Source organism: Clytia hemisphaerica, unplaced genomic scaffold, assembly GCF_902728285.1.
Source record: "Clytia hemisphaerica strain Z4C2 unplaced genomic scaffold, Clytia hemisphaerica genome assembly, whole genome shotgun sequence".
NCBI lineage: Eukaryota > Metazoa > Cnidaria > Hydrozoa > Leptothecata > Clytiidae > Clytia > Clytia hemisphaerica.
In genome coordinates this window covers 1,403,338-1,422,938 of record NW_027103962.1, presented here as the reverse complement: position 1 = coordinate 1,422,938, position 19,601 = coordinate 1,403,338, and the positions used below count along the sequence as shown (strand labels likewise).

Genomic DNA, 19,601 nt, shown 5'->3' with positions numbered 1-19,601 from the left:
AACATTCTATTCTAATTTCATTTTATACTGCTTTTAGTGTGAATCTTTTGAACGGGTTTTTGTTTTATACCCGATTTTTTATAGCTTTTTTCAATTACGAGAAAGATTAAAAAGATCGCTTTGTAAATGAACCTTTCGAACGTTTTTCTATTTGACGTGAGTTCATCTATGTTAAGACAAGCACGTCGTCCCACTCAATCAGAAAAATCATTATGGTCGTCCCTAACATTAAAATTCAGTCGGGTTAAACTGTAAATTTACTCCGTGAAAAGTCACTTCAGTCGCCTATAACAGTGGAACAGTCGTCCCTTGCAGTAAAACTCAGTCGGGTCAAACTGTAAACTTACTCTGTTAAAAAGTCAGTTCAGTCGTCTATAACAGTTGAATAGTCGCCTCTCACAGTAAAATTCAGTCGTCTTTAACAGCCGAACAGTCGTCCCTTGCAGTGAAATTCAGTCGGGTCAAACTGCAAATTCACTCTGTGAAAAAGTCACTTCAGTCGTCATTAACAGTCGAACAGTCGTCTCCTACAGTAAAATTCAGTCGTCTTTTACAGCCGAACAGTCGTCTCTAGCAGTATAGTTCAGTCGCCTATAACAGTGGAACAGTCGTCCCTCGCAGTAAAACTCAGTCGGGTCAAACTGTAAACTTACTCTGTTAAAAAGTCAGTTCAGTCGTCTATAACAGTTGAATAGTCGCCTCTCACAGTAAAATTCAGTCGTCTTTAACAGCCGAACAGTCGTCCCTTGCAGTGAAATTCAGTCGGGTCAAACTGCAAATTCACCCTGTGAAAAAGTCACTTCAGTCGTCATTAACAGTCGAACAGTCGTCTCCTACAGTAAAATTCAGTCGTCTTTTACAGCCGAACAGTCGTTTCTAGCAGTATAGTTCAGTCGCCTATAACAGTGGAACAGTCGTCCCTCGCAGTAAAACTCAGTCGGGTCAAACTGTAAACTTACTCTGTTAAAAAGTCAGTTCAGTCGTCTTTAACAGTTGAATAGTCGCCTCTTACAGTAAAGTTCAGTCGCCTATAACAATGGAGCAGTCGTCCCTTGCAGTGAAATTCAGTCGGGTTAAACTGCAAATTCACCCTGTGAAAAAGTCACTTCAGTCGTCATTAACAGTCGAACAGTCGTCTCATACAGTAAAATTCAGTCGTCTTTTACAGCCGAACAGTCGTCTCTAGCAGTATAGTTCAGTCGCCTATAACAGGGGAACAGTCGTCCCTTGCAGTAAAACTCAGTCGGGTCAAACTGTAAACTTACTCTGTTAAAAAGTCAGTTCAGTCGTCTTTAACAGTTGAATAGTCGCCTCTTACAGTAAAGTTCAGTCGCCTATAACAATGGAGCAGTCGTACCTTGCAGTAAAACTCAGTCGGGTCAAACTGTAAACTTACTCTGTTAAAAAGTCAGTTCAGTCGTCTATAACAGTTGAATAGTCGCCTCTCACAGTAAAATTCAGTCGTCTTTAACAGCCGAACAGTCGTCCCTTGCAGTGAAATTCAGTCGGGTCAAACTGCAAATTCACCCTGTGAAAAAGTCACTTCAGTCGTCATTAACAGTCGAACAGTCGTCTCCTACAGTAAAATTCAGTCGTCTTTTACAGCCGAACAGTCGTTTCTAGCAGTATAGTTCAGTCGCCTATAACAGTGGAACAGTCGTCCCTCGCAGTAAAACTCAGTCGGGTCAAACTGTAAACTTACTCTGTTAAAAAGTCAGTTCAGTCGTCTTTAACAGTTGAATAGTCGCCTCTTACAGTAAAGTTCAGTCGCCTATAACAATGGAGCAGTCGTCCCCCTTGCAGTGAAATTCAGTCGGGTTAAACTGCAAATTCACCCTGTGAAAAAGTCACTTCAGTCGTCATTAACAGTCGAACAGTCGTCTCATACAGTAAAATTCAGTCGTCTTTTACAGCCGAACAGTCGTCTCTAGCAGTATAGTTCAGTCGCCTATAACAGGGGAACAGTCGTCCCTTGCAGTAAAACTCAGTCGGGTCAAACTGTAAACTTACTCTGTTAAAAAGTCAGTTCAGTCGTCTTTAACAGTTGAATAGTCGCCTCTTACAGTAAAGTTCAGTCGCCTTTAACAATGGAGCAGTCGTACCTTGCAGTAAAACTCAGTCGGGTCAAACTGTAAACTTACTCTGTGAAAAAGTCACTTCAGTCGTCTATAACAGTCAAACAGTCGTCTTTAACAGTAGAGATCAGTTGGGTCAAACAGTAATTAATCCATTGAAAAAGACACTTCAGTCGTCTATGGCAGAAGATTTCAGTCGGGCAAAACAGTAAATTTACTTGATCCTGAACCACTTTTACTTCGCTATCAGTTTGGAGTTTTAAACAAATCTATATAATTAATAAGCCCTCTGATATAGGTAAATAGTTAGAGAAATTGGTCACAATGAATAGACATGACGGTATTTGTATCGAATTATTTCTATCCTTAAAAAGGATTTTCACCAAATAATATTTACAAAAAGGTAAAAAATATAATATGAATAAATTATAATTTTTTAGTAGCAATGCCTTTGGGATGTCATGATGCCATGATGCTAGCAAAAGATTTCGCCTAAAAATGTAAGAAAATTAAAAAGTTTGTTGAATTATCTGAGTTAAGGTAGGCTATCAGATTGCGAACCAAGGCAAGTATACCTAATGCCCTGTGAACTTTTTCAAATAGTTCCACAGCGAACTATCCACTCAATAACCAAACACTTTCTTAGCTCTTAATTAATAGTTTAGATTTCCGAAATACCGAATAATTTTGCCAAAAGTTCCGAAATTCCGTAAAAAAATACTTGCAATTCCGATACCGATTTTTTGGGTATTTTTCCTCGTTTTGACTAATTTTTCAGCATCATTTGATTTTTCATGTATGAATTCCGAAAAAAGGGGATAAAAACTTTATAATACCGAAAATTCATGGATTTTCAGAATTCCAAAATACCGAAGGAATTTTACCTGATTTCCGAAATTCCGAAGAAAAAAGGGTCAATTTCCGCAATTCCAAAAAACCGTACGCCCCCCACCAATTACAGTAATCTTGACATTTAACCAATCAAATCGAATTGGCTTTCGACTTTCGGTTTGTTAGCAGCAAGTAGGTAAAATATATACAAATATATTAAAGTCAACTAACCTTGAAGGAAGTCGGTTAATATTATCTTCACAACAACGACGTGGCTAGATCAGTTCCACACATTAATAAAGACGTTAACCATTTAGATTGCTCCAAATTCCAAAATCATTTGCTGGTCAATTCAAATTCGCGCCCATTACTAAAATATAAAAATGTATGAAAGTTGAAAAAATAGTCAAGAATTCTATCCTTAAAAAGAGCTGAAAAGATCCGGAAATATGGGCTTATCCAGAAAAACCGTATAGTTACTAAATTTACGCCAATCGTGAAATATTTTCCAAAATTTAGCGATTGCCACCTTCTGGAATATATCGCGGGTATGAAATTTCGTGACTCACTAAATGGGATATTTTTAGGTTTAAGCAAGGGAATAGACTGATTTTGCTTGAAACACAACATATTTAGGTGCCAAAAATGGTATCAAATTGTAACAAACTGGTGTCAAAAATAGTAACACAACGTAAACGATTTGCATCGATATTTTAAAATTCAATTTAAATTTTAACAGAACTAAATTTCGCGAAATTTACACTTAAGGTATTGATGAGATCCAACGTTTTGTGTCCGAAAATAATTAAATTCTCTGAATTCTAGACACTCATAAGGTTAAACCCTCTGGAACTCTTAATTTTCACAATTTTTACATCAGTAAAAAATATCCCATCGCTTTATTTTGCTTGTTTGATTCTCATACACCACTGTGAATGGGACGGCGAAGATGAAAGAATGTCTAACGATTCACATACTACTACAATAATCATGCAAAATTTACATTTACAATGAAGCTGCGCAGAAACTTTTTTAACTGACCTTTATATTTCCCTGGACCAAGCTAAGTCAGCCATCTTTGATCGGAGTTCTTTTTGGAATTAACGTCTAACGGAGCAACATCATCAAAAGTTTTCTAGGAAAAGTAGATCTAGCGCTCTCGATGCATTTTCACCGCTATTGAGTAGTGTCGCCATTAGGGTACCAATTTCAAAAAAACTACGATCAAAGATTTTTGTTCGGCCAGGATTAAGTAATTTGGTCCAGGGATATATAGAGTTCAGTGGTAGCATCCCATCTTAGAAAAGCAGTGTCTTAGTACCCATGTAATAAAAATTTTGGCGAGACATTTGAAACAAAGATCACCCGATTTTGTGTTTCGGGAACATTTTTCTCAAAAGTGCTGATTTTTGCAACATAAAATTGAGCACTTAAAGTTTTGCACAAATTGAAACATTTTTAAACGATGCACGACTTTCATGTTTTCATGTTGAATTTTCCATGTTTTAGTATTGCGCAATCGATATCGGGAAAGGTGTATTGAACTGAGGAATAATCGATATCGGCGGCATTAGAAAAAGTGAAGCTGATGATCTCCTTTGTAAAGGCCGGACTCCACTTGCACGCACTGCGATCGCACCTTTTGGCTTCGATCCTTTTTGCTTGGAAAAAAAGATTACGTCATAAAAATGTAGCGCGCGCTGGAAAAAAAAGTTCAAAACAGTTCAACTTTTTTCAAGCGTTACGTCAGATCGCACCAATGGAGTTGCTTCATTTTTCTTTTTACCAATAGCGTGGAAGCTTTGCTCAAAAAAGTGCGATCGGAGCGCGCGCAAGTGGAGACCCGCCTTAAACTTTCAAGAAGGAATAAAGTAGAGAAAAGCACAACGAAAAAAGATAGATTTCATCAAAGTTAAAGTCAACTCCATCCCGAAAAGACGGCCACTTACACCCAACTTTATTCTCGATAAGGTCAAGGGGAAATCTCAGGAAAACCCGTAAAGCCGGAAAGAACTATCAAGATAATGCTACATCTGGCAAGGTTTCAAATACAAAATCATGTTAAGCAATTTGATATCTAATAAACAAACAAAACTGACACTTTGGGACTTTTTATAAATACGTCACTGTACTTTCCTACAGAATGAGGAGAGTACAAAAAATTACGTCTCTGAAAAACGAAACTTAAAATTCTAGAGAAAATTAAAAGGTAGAAAAAGGTTTTGTGTTTGATTGGGATATAAAATCTGGATTTTGATTCATTGATACTGTATTTAACAACGGTAGGTTTGGATGGCGTTTGGTTCCGTTATAGTTGTTTATATTCTTTATCTACAAAACACCCTTCTAGTATTTTATTAACAAGTTTATGTATATGTGAATGTTTATGTAAATTCACTTTCATAAATCTATGACTGGAAAGATTTCAACAGTTTTCAAAATAATCTCAAAATAATATAAACTTTCACTAAATTATGACATCATGCCGTGGCAAATAACAGCTCGAACCATTAAACTAAGCCCCCCCTAGTATACAAATTCTCGGTTGTATTAATTTGTTTTTGATATTTCTTACCAAAGTTTAAGAATAAAAATGGAAACATTGAATGAGACATATCTGGGCAAGGTGATGATGAACCACTCTAACATTACAACTTCAAACCACACGAACACCGATGGCTGTTTTCTTCACCAAGATCAAAGAATGCTTATAATAGACTGTCTGGTAAGTTCTTTGGAGATTGAACCAAACAGGTGACAAGTCCTAGACATATTTTGCGTGACGCATTTCGGAAAATTTGAATAATGCCAATCTAAAGATATCAGCTAAAAACTGATTTTAATGTCATGGAAAACATCGAGAGCCCGGGGGGGGGGCACTCGATTTCGAAATGATGGTATGTGCCGCGAAAAATCTGCTTTTCAAAATCGTACCCTTACAGTGCAGTTCAATCTGGCTGAAAAGGTACCCTTTTAGTGCATTTTCTCTTGCGAATCACCTAACCCTTATAGTGCACTATATTTCTCAGCTGTAAATCTGCGTGAAAGAAGAAGCTTCGGAAATTTTCTGTTTCAAAGAAAAACTGAGAAAGTTATTCTTGTCGGCTGTAATTATCAGACAATAGAAAGTTTTTCAAACAAACGAGAAGTAAAAACTTTTCTTTTTAACAATTAATTTGAATTTGTTTTAAAATTGCAGTGCAATCTCACAGAAACACACCCTTACATTTTGGGATGCTGAAAAACCCCACTCTTAAGCGCAGCACATGACGTAGGCCAGATCATATGAGTGCCCCCCCCCCCCTGGGATCGAGAGAAGCAGAAAAGTAAGATCCAAATGATGTTATTATTGAAAAACGACGATAGGTTTCTAAAACACACGATACCAGTAGTTGGAAATAAATCGACCTTACGCCCTGAAAAAAGTAGTCAGTCGGACTTGGGGATGGGTTGAACAACAAGTGAAAGTGAAAAAACGTAGAGGGGGTTCTTTATTTCATGTAGCTTATTTTCGACATTTTCAAAGAACGATGACGTCATCAGTTGGTATTGATGCAGGAGTTGTCATTAAAAATACCAATTCAAATTTGGTACCCACTAGCAGAATTTCCGGTCAATTAGATATAATATTTCGAAATATTTATTTCTTACAGTTTGGAGTATCTGGTGGTATCAGCTGTCTTTGGATTCTTATAAACTACTTGGTGACAAGATCAAAACTAATTTTGGTATCAAACATTAAACAATCGATTCGGCTAAAGCGATGTCAACAAATTGGTATAATTGCAACCATAGTGTGTTTTGTTTTATCGTCTGTGATCTGCCTAGAAGATATGTGTGAAACAATGAAAAGTGCGGGAAAATATCAGAAATATGAAGGATTCTTACAGTATGCATTGTTTTGCTCTAGTCTCACTCTCTTCATCTACTTCACCTACATTTTTCTGAGGAATTGTGTTCAGCTTCAAAAAAGACGAAAAAGACCAATTAAAGACAGTTCTTCTCTTCTATCAAAACTAAAACATGTCGATAGTGATATACCATGGCCTGATGAGATCGAAAGCAAATGGTTCCAAACAAAACAAAACTTGGAACCGATCCTTCGAAATATCAAGTCAAGTTTTGTCATACCATTGCAACCATCAGAATTAACTTCTATTCTCACGGGGAGTTCAATGGAACGTTTCAATGTACCTCTAGATTTTATGGACGATAAATATTTCGGAAATTCTCGACACCTAGGCAGTGGACATGCTTTATTAAGTGATCACGATCTAATGATCTACAATGGTTATGAAGAAGCAAGTTTCAATGCTGAAAGTTACTACTTCATAGAAACGCAGTGTGACAATTTATCTCCTGGGTTTGTGAATGTTATTCGGAACCAAACAAACTCAAGAGTATCAGGGAAGGAGATCGTTGAAAAGGTCTATGATTCGGTTATGAACACGAAAATTAAGACATTACAGGGCTTTCGCACATTAACAAGAAATAAAACGTGGAAATTTATGATGGATAAAAATATAAGCTACATTAAGAAATCAGGCCCTGCAGTATGCATCAATTATTACATGCCTTTCTGTCCGATCATACGCGCTGATATAACTTTCGGTATACAATGCATAGGGGAATGGCCTCCTACATCTGATTGGCCCACACGGTCACGTGTATGGCCGGACGAAACTGTAGTTGATTCCATCGTTAAACGGGGTTTCCATTTAGTCCCCAAATCTCAACCAAACGATATAGAAGGGACCACGTGGAGATATTCGTTTTCAACTGCTGAAGTTGTTTTATCAAAATGGATATCACCGGAGGCGAGAAAATGTTTCGTCGCTTTAAAAATTATTAGTAAGGATTTTTTGAAACCAAGGTGTAAGAGTTTCAAGTCATATTTTTTGAAAATGATTTTCTATAATGTGTTGGAAAAAACAGACGAAAATGAATGGGTCGAAGCAAATCTGGAGAGTTGTTTTCATTTATTGCTAGATGGTGTTATTAAAAGCATTGAGAATGAAAACTGTCCACATCACTGGATTCCAGAAATCAACTTGTTCAAAAATTTCACCAGTAATGACTTCAAAGCCCTTAAGGAAATCTTGTTGGAAATAAAACAAAGACCTCAGAGTTACATTCAATGTCTTATGAAGGGAGTTTAGAGCACGTGACAAAATAACTTATTTAAAACTACCCTCAGTCGAAAAATGGATTTTAAACAAATGGACCAGTAACTGAGGTAATGAATTGAGTAACTTCACATATGTGTGGCACAACTTAAATTTGAACAAATTTTTATATATAACATATTTCGATTCAAGGCTTGAAAATTATTGATATTAGAGTTAATAGTTTTTCAGCAACTTTACCCACTTTGAAAATGTATTTTCCTGTGATCTAGACACCGAAACTTTAAAAATAAACCATACCATTTTTGGATACTATAATTCAGGGCTATCTAGCTTCGAAATTGAATTCTTCTGAAAATATTCCGAACAAAGTGCCATCCGCCATCAGAAAACGACCAAAACGCTATTTCTAGGTAACCAGGTACATAGACCATGTTCACACGTTACTTTTCCGTTTCACTCCGGTATGATTTTCGTTACGGATCGAGTGTGTTCATATTGGTTTTGGAACGTTTCGGAGCAAGAAAACGGAGCAGTTCCGTTCTGATGAAAAAAGTGCAGCAAAACTGTTTCGATCTGTTTTCCTTTGTAACGTCTTCTTTTTTGACGTTTCGAATTTTGACGTTCACACTTGTTTCGGAACCGTTTCGTTTCGTTTCAGAACGGAACCATAACGTCTAAACATGGTCATAGTCGTAATTTAACAGGTAAACCCTATTTTCTTAATCTACTTTTCGCGATGAATCCGTTGCAGCATGGAGGTAATAAAAATATAGATGGAGAGTCAATGCCTTTTGTTCTATTCTGATTTATCATCGGAAGCAAACAGCTGTTTGGTTGCTTTGGGAATGAGATGATTAATTTTGGGTATACTCGTGGGAATATTTATGATGAATGAAAAGACATTTTTAACAAGTATATTGAAATATAATAGCCTTGTCATGAAAAATTGAAAAAAACTTCACATTATAAGTCCTAATAAGCACAATACTCCAAACTTCTAGGAGGCTGCCCATAAAGCCATCGATAGATTTAAAAAAGAATTACGTGTTACGATTAGAAGGAACCTTTTATCGATCATTTTGTCAGAGTATGAAAACCGCTGCCAACTTAGACGTGAAGATTTTAAGATAAGAAACTTTCAATGATAATGTGATGCAACTCTCAATGTTAACAAAATGCCAGCCCAAAAATATGTCCTTATGAAATTAATATACTCTTTTAGTCTTACATCAGTTGAAACTATTTTGAATCGCATTTTAACAAGGATTTTCGGCAAAATTAAGTTTTTCAAAATCAACCAAACAGTCTCTTTCTGTTCTTATAAAGTTATAAATTGATGTTTTTTGCTTCCAATGATGGTACATCAAAGAAAAGCCGCTTTGAATATATTTTTAAAAGATTTCAACGACCATTTAGATCATTACCAAGATGTTTTCTCTCCATCTATATCTTTACTACCTCCATGGTTGCAGGGTTTCCAGCACTTAGGAGAAAATATTCCCCCAGTCTTTTTCCAAAAGTAGGGCCTTGTAAAGATTTCTACATCTGTTACATAATCTGCGTGCTTTTCACGCGCATACAGTTTAACGATAATCGAAATGAGCCGTCGGGCGGATGAGGCGGAATAGATTATATCAACTTTGTTTTCTATTGGGCTGGACTAGAAATTGTTAGTTTGCCGTTTGTTATTCTTTTTTATATTTTACGGGAAGATCGAGATTAGCTCGATCCTTCTCTCACTGACCACTGTAAATATCAGACGTCTTAGATTTTATATTATGTAAAGTATTATAAACTACTACATCAATCGCTTCACTTTAATCTAACCCAATATTTTATACAGGCCTTTCCATAATCTCAAAAGGTGTCAAGGTGCTTTTTTTCCCTGACCAAAGCAGAAATTTGCCTTCTTCTCTGACCGTTCAATACGACAGTTTCTTATACAACAAAGCAACATCATCACGATCATCCAGAACTTTTTGCAAATGGTGAAAATACTAATTGATAACAGAAACGTCAGAAGCTATAACCTTTGAATCAGGCAAACTAAAGCTAGCAAAATTAACGTTACAAATATAAATCTCGTTAGCCAGATTTTTTCTATGAAGATGAAAGTTAAATGAAAAGTTTAGGGGAAATTTGAGAAATAAGGCCTCTACATTGTTGGAAAATACACCAAAATTAAGGAATTCAGGCAAAAAATTTATAATCATGGGAACAACCAGGAAGAAAAATATTTAAAAAACTTCAAGGAACCATCTTTGGAAAAGTTATTGGGGAAAAAGCTATCATTTGTGTTTGTAAATCACCAAGGCCCTTATCCATTTCATTTTGTCTTCTCTTCAGAACATTAGTAGCCTTAGTGATTAATGGCCCATTTTCTCCCTCGCTGGCTAGATTGATAAAATCACCGTTAGGCGATTTGCAAGTCTTTTGATGGTTCCAGCCCATTTTTCAGGTGCTCCCCCCCCCCAATGATTTAGGTCCCCCTAAAAATTGCGAGTTAGGTATACTCATTAACCTGAAAATCTGCTTTGAGTTGAAAGGCGCCCTGACTAACCGAGAATTTAAAAAGAGTTGTTGTAGCCACGAATCATAATAAAAATGGATTTAAACAAAGTTGAAATTGTAAAATACAAGCTCATTGATCTCTTTATTGTCTGTACACAGACCCGATATCTACGGCTATTTTCAAAATTCATTGCCGTAGAGGGTGTGTTGTCATTGTCTTTTCTTACTTGAGATTTTTCAAACTGACCGCTGCGATGGAGTGTTGGCGAGAGGGGGAAGACGATGAGAGAAGTGTTGCTATCTATAAATCATACTTCATCGCAGAGGTCTCCGTACGGGAATTTTTTATCGAACAGACAATGCGCACAGAGTGTACTACGAAGCGATAAACGTGAGATATACTCTGGTACAGAGTAATCGCTCTATCGAGAAGGTCTCTTTTCCTTAAACGTATCTTTTGCTTTACTCTTTTGCTTAATTGCTTTATATGACAAGAATTAAATCTGTTTTCCCTGACGTTCCACGACTTTCACGATAATAATTCTGACATTTCCCTGATTTTCTTCACTTTCTCTTTATTTTCCAATAAAGCTTATTTTTCCAGGTATTCCAGGTTTTTCCAGACCGCTGGCAACCCTGCGTTGGTAGAAGTATCAAAAATTTGATTTTCAGACTTCGAAAAAATCGTTTGTAAAGGGGCTTGATAAACTCGATTAACTAAAAGTCGATTTTACTAGGAAAGTGCAGGAAATTTGAGAGGTATTTTTGATCCATTCCACACCCGATTAGTCGCAAATATCAAAGATTTACCCAGATCTAAAGGGTACCCTACGAAAACCGGTTTTAAGGTCTTTAATTTCAGATGCTGGTCCAAAGAAATAAGCCTAAATTTGTATTTTGGATCTCCCTTTCTTTAATATTTTGGAGGATGCCACCACCCCCTTAACCCTATTCGTACTAGGGGGGGGGGGGGGGGCTCTTTCTGTTCGGAGGTCAAACTATTGCTAATAGCTCCTGAAATAATAGAGCTTTTGCCGTGAAATTTTCTGTAAATTCCTAACTTTTATTTAGGTTCAAAATAAATAAAAAATTGACACCTAAATATTTTCACACCTTGAGCATGATGACATTTCTGACAGTAAGGTGTCACAAAAATAGACACTTTTCCAATACAAATTTATTTTCATTGTCAAATATATTGTTTAAACCGTAATTTATTAAATATTTAGGATAAAATAAGCATTTTAAACTCAGGCAACTTTTTTCTAAAGCCTTTGTTAGAATACAATAGCTATTTATAAGAACAAAGGAAATTTTCGGTTTTTGCTCACTTTGGGCATAATGAGTGACGTCATCAAATTTTTTTTTTGTCAAAAGTTACCTTACGTCACAAGGATCTTGTGTGCCCAATTTCATCCAAAAAGACCCACTAGATCAAAAGTTAAGGGGGGGTACAGGAAAAGCCCCCCCCCCCCCCCTAGTTCTGAACCGCCCCTAAAAGCCTAGGTTGAATAGGGTTAAGAAACGGGGCGTACGAACTATGATTATATTTAGACAGAGTGCACCAAAAAAGTATTGTTTTTGATGAATTTTGTCATTTTGAATGGGTTTTGGGGTCAGTTTTCTTAACACAACTTTTGATTGACTGAACTGATTTCAAGTTTAATCGCACGATGGGTTATTTTTTCTTATTTGGCACGCCTTCAAAGAGAGCAATTAATCGTTAATTGCATCCTGTAGAGAGCAATTAATCGTTAATCACACTCTCCAATGCCGCGCCAATGTTTACAAAATTGATTTTAATGTTTTTTCTTACATTTTTTTTGCATCGAACGTTTTAATTGCATTCGAAATTTATTTTGTGAGAAGGAAAATCAATAAACAACAATAAAAGAAAGACATTAAGAGAAGAGAAAAATATAAAACTCTCAGTGTAATTTCTGTAATTTACTTTCCTAACTGGGATAAAGTAGTGAAAGCCATTGTGCGATTAGCTCGTAATCACATGATAACTCGTACAATTCGAAAATTGCACTCGTGATTTTTTTGTTTCGAATTTTCCTCGTCCTTTCGGACTCGGAAAATTAATAACAAAAAAATTACTCGTGCAATTATATTCGAATTGCACTCGTTATCATGTGATTACATATACTTATATACCAAAATTTTAAAAAGCTAAGCCATTCTCTATAGAATAAAACAGAAAGAATCAACAAAAAATTTCACAATATCTTGAAAAACATGTATACTTTTCTCTGGTGAAAATAGAGATTGATGTAAAATTTGTATGAAAAGTTTATAATTTTCATCAAAAGAAAGCTCCGTGCTTCATGTGTTGTAATACTACATCAGTCTTTTTTTAAGCCGACACTAAGTAAACACTGGCCCCTTTTACGCCAACGCTTCATTCGCCACTGGCAATCTTAAACTTACAACAAATAGGGCCCTAGGATCATAAATAACACCAAAATCTATGAAATTCCCTAAATTCGTATTAAACGGTCAAGATAGCATGAGGGTCTGTATCAAAAGCATCAATTTTTTTATCTGAATCCATTCATAAAACATACGAGTTTAGTCACGTGGTTCCAAAATTTACGAGCCTTTTCAGTTTTACTTGGAAAGGCTACTAATCCGACTAATAAGAATATCATCATTTGAACCTTAGTTTAAACTTAGTTTAACTTTACCTAGTAAAATTTCATCAGATAGAATTTCATGCTTAAAAATAGTTTTTGTCCAGCCGACTGATTTAGCAGATGTTGTGTTATGCTCTTTAGTGTTATAACAATTAAGGGTTATCTGTGTGTTTCTAAACTTTGTAATTCGTATCTGATAGACCTGTCCCAAAAATTGGCATTTCTGGGACCCTTAGAGAGACTTTTCTCAAAATTTGGGATTTTTACTCGATTTTTGTCCAAATTTTGGAAAATCACGACCCTTTGAGAGAGAAATTTTGAATTTCGTGATTTTTCGTGACCCTTAAAGAGACTCAATTTTCTTTTTAATGGTTTTTGTACCCCTTTGAGAGACTTTCGAGGGTGTGAAAAAGAGACCCGGCACCCATTTTGCCTAAGTATCCCCCCCCCCCCCGGACCTGTCCAGATACCCCACTTATGAAGACCCGACGAAAAATAAACATAACCCACCTTTAAAAAAGTCGACGCCACCAATTCAATTCACAACATCAAAATTTTGGTTGGGCCAACTCAACGCAATAATACTGAAGAATCCAATACAATGTCATTTGGTCATATTTCAGCTGTCATTTTCTCGCTATTCCAACTTGAAAAAATCACTAAAAATGAACGAATAAATGAAAATGATTATCACAAACTCTTTCCCCCAATAACTTATAATCTCGTGTTAAATAAAAATGAACACGCAAGCTCGTACTTAGCCTGTACCAAACTCTTCTTCGCTGACTGAAAAGAAAACGTTGATTTTAAAGCAGCACTTCAAAGCAGATTGTTGATTTCTCAACGTAACTCGAGAAGTTTGGTTTGTTACTGTTAGGCAATATTCGTGTCTCTGCGGTGGAGCGTAGCATACAATATAGCTTAATTGGAGTGACGTTACATCTAACGCATCAATGCAATGGTATCTTTCATATTTTTTAAAAAGCACTCCTACGCTTTGTTTTCTTGGATTTTTTATGGGCAAAAGACTGACGTCATCCCTTGGGACCCGAAATTGGACGAAAATTCAAGAACCCAAAACCACTTATATCATTGGAAAGCTCTCGAAAAACAGTAAAAAGAACTTAATATTGTTCAGAAATATATATACCTTTTGGAAAACAGCTTGAACTTTTACTGGCTATCATTTTGCCATTTTGTCATGTCTTCATATCGTTTTTCCACACGTTTCAATGGGTTCCTGGGAATTAAAGAAATTAAGTTAAAAAAAAGTGAAATAACAATAGAAAATAGGAGGTCAATATCCCGTATTTGCGAAAGAAAATGTTCTTCTCTATGAAAGAAATACCTATTTTCTGTACTTTAAAGAGGCCCCCCCCCAAGCAGTTTTCGTGATGATGTGATAGGGACTTTATTGCAGCGTGATTACGTGATTTGGAAATTCTTTCTTCGCGATTGCATGATGAGAGGTCAAAACGTGATTGTGATTTGAAAGATTTTTGAGCCGTAAATAACGAAATATTTCCCCTTCAAAAATACAAGATATTTTCCTTTGAAAACAAAAAACAAAAACAAATTATATCGCAATAAATCCTGAAAATTCCCACCCAATAGTTCCCTTGAGCGCAGCAATGTCAACAGATTAAGCAGATTTTCATATCCAGAAGACAACAAAGGGCTGGACAAAAGAAGGATTGACGAAGTTTGATCAACAAAACCCATAAAACTGGTGGTGATATTGAGCGCATTCCTGGACGACACGGCCCCGTACGACTAGAACTTAAGAAATTGCAGAAGAACTTGAAAAATAGATTTGTAGCCAAGGGGAACAGCCAGCTACACACAAAAGTACCCTGTATTTCTACGTTTTTTCAGCATTTCAGTTAATTCCACTCTATTTCATTGGGAATTTAAATTTTTGGTCGTAAGCTTTAAGTCTCTTTGTGAAAACTAAGAGTTAAAATTCTACATTCCAGAAGTAAATAACAGCACTTAAACATCATCTGTGGTGTTTATAATATTGCAGGGAAATCCCCTTTGTATCAAATATTTTGTCCAACATTGTACTTGACACCATTAAATTGTGAAAGCATGACCCCCGTCACCAATATTTTGCAAAGTATTTTTTTTTTACTTTGAAAAATCTTATATATACCGTTTAGAGGGGTGAAATAAGGGCAAAAAGTCGAAAATTTTCTTCGTCGCCCAACCATGGTGGGCGACATATTTTTTTGGCCCCCTCAATTCGATGCACACGCCGGGGGCCATGTAAAGTTCTTGAAATTCAGAAACTTAAGATTCAGTATTGATTGTTCTTAGATTGTTCTTCGCTTTTTTAGCCTCGTTGTTCTTATAAAATTTGTTCATACAAAAAGGAAAAGCCCCCAAAAGAGGTCAAAAATGGCTTAAATTTACGTCACGAGCCTCATGGCTGAAACTTTACGGGTGATTAGTACAACAACTTTTGACCTCTCTTTTGGGCTCATGGAGATCAAAGAGACCGCTAGTGTTCTTTTTTGACAGTTTTCGATACGGCGAACAAGTTGAGGATGGTTAAAATTCTGAGGCTTATGACCTAATAAAAATGGCAACGATCGAAAAGAAGATGGAAGACATCATTGAGAAGAAAGGAGAAAATAGATCACAAAGCTACGCAGCAGTCGCGTCGAGGCAAATCGAGAAAAACATAGAAAACGTACTTCGAAGGGAAAAACAGGAGGAACGACAGATTCAATCCACGGCGTGCAATCTAATTCTTCATGGTGTTGGTGAATCCACTGAAGATTCAGAGGAGTCAACCAAAATCTAAGACGAAGAATATCTAAATGAAAAAGTCTTACCTAAGAAACTAAGCTTAAGGAATATAAAGATTGAAGAAACTCAAAGAATCGGAAAATTTTCGAAGGAAAAGGAAGATGAAAAACGCTATCGACCAATAAAAGTCCGATTTGCAAACGAAGAAGACAAAAATACAGTGTTAAGAGCAATCACTAAAGGAGAAAGATTGCCCTTCCGTGTGACAGAAGATCTTACGAAAAGTGAAAAGGAACAATCAAAGAGTGGTGTATGAAAGCCCAAGAAATGAACACGTCACTAAAGGATGCAAACTTTAAATTCAAAGTCAGGGGGAGCCCTAGGAAAAAACTCTATCTTAAGAAAATTGTAAACCGAACAAAGAGCGGTTCATAGAGGCCCATGTGCTCGCACGGTGGCCTGCGAACTTGTATAGCATTATTATAAAAAGACCAACAGCTCTCAAACTATACACATTAACAGTCGAAGGCAGTTTCTGACATGCCTTAATACAATAAGCCTCTTACCTAGCAACAAAGATGACGTCATTTTATTTGATATGATCTGTTTTGTTTATGCAATAGTCATACAGTTTATTTAATTAGTTATTGATCTAAAACGAGATAGAAGGATTAAGATTGTTAAAAAGAGTATACAGATAGAGTAATAGGGTTACCATAATGGTATCTTAGAATAAAAATTAAAAAGATTGCAAGCTACCAAGATTACAGTTCTAATGTTTTTAAATAAGAGTGATATTGTTTGCCTACTCATCAATCATAGTTCACAAGCTTTTTCACATTGGTCTGGCACGGATGTGGAGCAAGATTGGTCAGAAAGAAGAAAAGAAAAACATTTATATCAGCATATAGGTAGGTAAGGGAAATTAAGGCAGTCAGATAGAGAGATGCTATGCCCAATGGTAAAACTTCAAATTAATTCGCTGGAGGATAGAATCAAGTAAAGCAGGGCCAAATTTGGAGGTTCTTGGATCACTCGTGTCGTTGACCAAAAATTGTCAAAAAACGGTCAAAATCTTAATAAAGTTAATTTTTGTCAAATTTTTGCATTTTTTTGACTTTTTGACTTAAAATCTCACTGGAAAGACTCACTTTTGATTTTTTTTGCTTGACCATGAAGCCCAATCCAATTCCTGCGTTAGACCGATTAGAACGATTTCTAACTCAAATTGGGCATTACAGGAGGGCTCCTACATAGCCCATGTCTGATATATACGACATTGGGCTCTTCCAGAAAAAATCCGTTCATGGGGGGTGGAGGATATATTATTTTTTTCATGAATCACCCCTGGACATTTTGATATTTAACCCCCTGGACACGGGTTATACCCCTGGACAAACATCAAATCAACCCCGTGGACACAAAAAAATACCCCTGGACAATGGAATTTACCCCCTGGACATTGCTATTTTTTGGTATTTTTTCAATACCCCTGGACAATTCATCCTCCACCCCCCATGAACAGATTTTTTCTGGAAGAGCCCATTGGCACTTAAAGGGTTAAGCAAGTTTCGGAAAAGCCTTTTTTTATAAATTGCTGAGATGGTAGAAACTTTTAACTGATTTTCATTAGTTTTTATTTGATTTTTTCCGGAAACAGAGACACAGGCGACACAATGGTTTGATCGGATAAGAATAATTTTACAGAAAACGCGTTTAAATTTGTTATGAAACCGAAGTGTTTAGTATATCACGTATTGAAGCTATTTATTCAGTCGGCAACACGACCGAGTTTATGTATTTTATGTTTTTCACGTCGACGGAGACGGTAAGGTTCTAATTTGACTAGGTCATCACTTTTACCGTCCTCGATTTTGCGGGTCATCCCAAATCGCTTTAATCGCTTTACCGTCCTCAAAAGTGCAAATACATAAACTCGCTACTGTATCGGAACGGCCAGCAGAACTTGCATCGCATGAATCATTTTCAAAACAGGCTAGGAATATTGCCCGTTAGAGGATTTATTTTTACATAAGTGTTCCCGTTTCATATCAGGACGGTGTCTACCTATTGTTATATTGTGCTAATATAAGCAAAAAATGATTTTCTATTCCTTTTTCTGACTATCTTGCCCCACATCTATGTCAATCCAATGTAAAGAAGCTTGTGAATTAAAATTGATGAGTAAGCAAACGATATCACTCTTATTTAAAAACAAAACCTTTTAGGCAATACTTGTCATTTGGTTATAGTGTTACCGGTTGTACTTTGCGTGAAAACCGTGTTATCTCGAAATTTTTGGTATGGTGCACTTTAAAGGAAATCACTAAATAAAGTAAACTCTCGCTTATTCGAGCTTTAGTAGGGGGAATTTTGTTCGATTTTTTGGAATCGCTTGACTGTTTTGTTAGAAGCACTTGTTATACATTTTTGGAAAGCTAAAGGGTAGGGGAATCGAAATTACTATGTTTCCAATTTTTTTTCGGACACTTTGGTGTGATTTTCGGACAAATATGACGGTCTCAGGCAAAATTCATAGGGTTAAAAATTAATGAAAATTTTAGCTCAAGAAAACGGAGACCTGTTGTATATTTTTGGAAAGCTCTCAAAAAAATAAGATTAGAGATATATCGCAAGTATAGGTGATTTCTGTAACTAACTCGAGATATTAACCCTTGAAAACCGTGTTTTTCAGCCAGAAACAGCTATTTTGTCCAGTTTATGCGCTTTTTGAAGCTCAATATCTCGAGTTAGGTACTGAAATCACCTATACTTGCAATATATCTCTAATCCTAATTTTTTGAGAGCTTTCCAAAAATATACAACAGGTCTCCGTTTTCTCGAGCTAAAATTTTCATTAATTTTTAACCCTATGATTTTTGCCTGAGACCGTCATATTTGTCCGAAAATCACACCAAAGTGTCCGAAAAAAAATTGGAAACATAGTAATTTCGATTCCCCTACCCTTTAGCTTTCCAAAAATGTATAACAAGTGCTTCTAACAAAACAGTCGAGCGATTTTACAAAATGCCCTCTACTACTTCTATTATTCCAATCTTTCTATAATTCGAACATGTTATCAGTCATGAGAGAAACCCTATTAAACTACTTTCTATAATTTCAATCTCTCTGCAATTCGAACGCAGAAGATTTCCCGTTCAAGTTAGAATAGGCAAGAGTCAACAACTGTACCACGCCTTTTTATTTCATTCCAGGAACCAATATTAGAATTATCAACGGAAAAAAATCAAAGGAGGGCGACCAAAAGTATTTGATTCATCAACAACTGCAAAAAAGTTTGTATCAACGAAGATGCGATCCTTCACAAACGTGGTAATCATTATATTGATATTGATAATTTACAATGTCGCATTCACCACACAAATAGATTTCACAAATTTGAAATGCACGGATCGTCGAAATGTCACTATCATGATTAATTCTTTAGATTGGTTACAAGCTGAGAAAATTTTATTCTATATTTCAGAATTAGTTTTCACAGAAGAGTGCTTCATGATTAATTTATATCTTAATGAGGAAGAGCGCATAGTTCAACTAAGGAAAGATACAAATCTTAACAATATCGAAAGGAACTTCTTACTCAAAGAAATAAATGGAGAAGGAAAATTTATGTTCACAGCAAACTTTATTGCACCGTTAGA

General features: G+C 36.1%; 1 protein-coding gene and 1 long non-coding RNA gene across 2 annotated transcripts; one reads left to right on the top strand and one right to left on the bottom strand.

Annotated features, from left to right (window-relative positions):
* Positions 1-2,513: 2,513 nt before the first annotated feature.
* On the bottom strand, positions 2,514-16,749 carry LOC136810249 (uncharacterized). The gene is made up of 5 exons (XR_010847080.1): positions 16,506-16,749; positions 14,336-14,425; positions 13,696-13,844; positions 3,138-3,276; positions 2,514-2,567 (listed from the first exon to the last, which is right to left on the bottom strand). It is a non-coding gene; the product is annotated as an uncharacterized lncRNA (long non-coding RNA).
* LOC136810248 (uncharacterized) lies at positions 5,488-8,416 on the top strand. The gene is made up of 2 exons (XM_067066822.1): positions 5,488-5,631; positions 6,560-8,416. The coding sequence occupies exons 1-2, from the start codon at positions 5,500-5,502 to the stop codon at positions 8,063-8,065; spliced, it is 1,638 nt and encodes a 545-aa protein (XP_066922923.1). The 5' UTR covers positions 5,488-5,499; the 3' UTR covers positions 8,066-8,416.
* Positions 16,750-19,601: the final 2,852 nt, after the last annotated feature.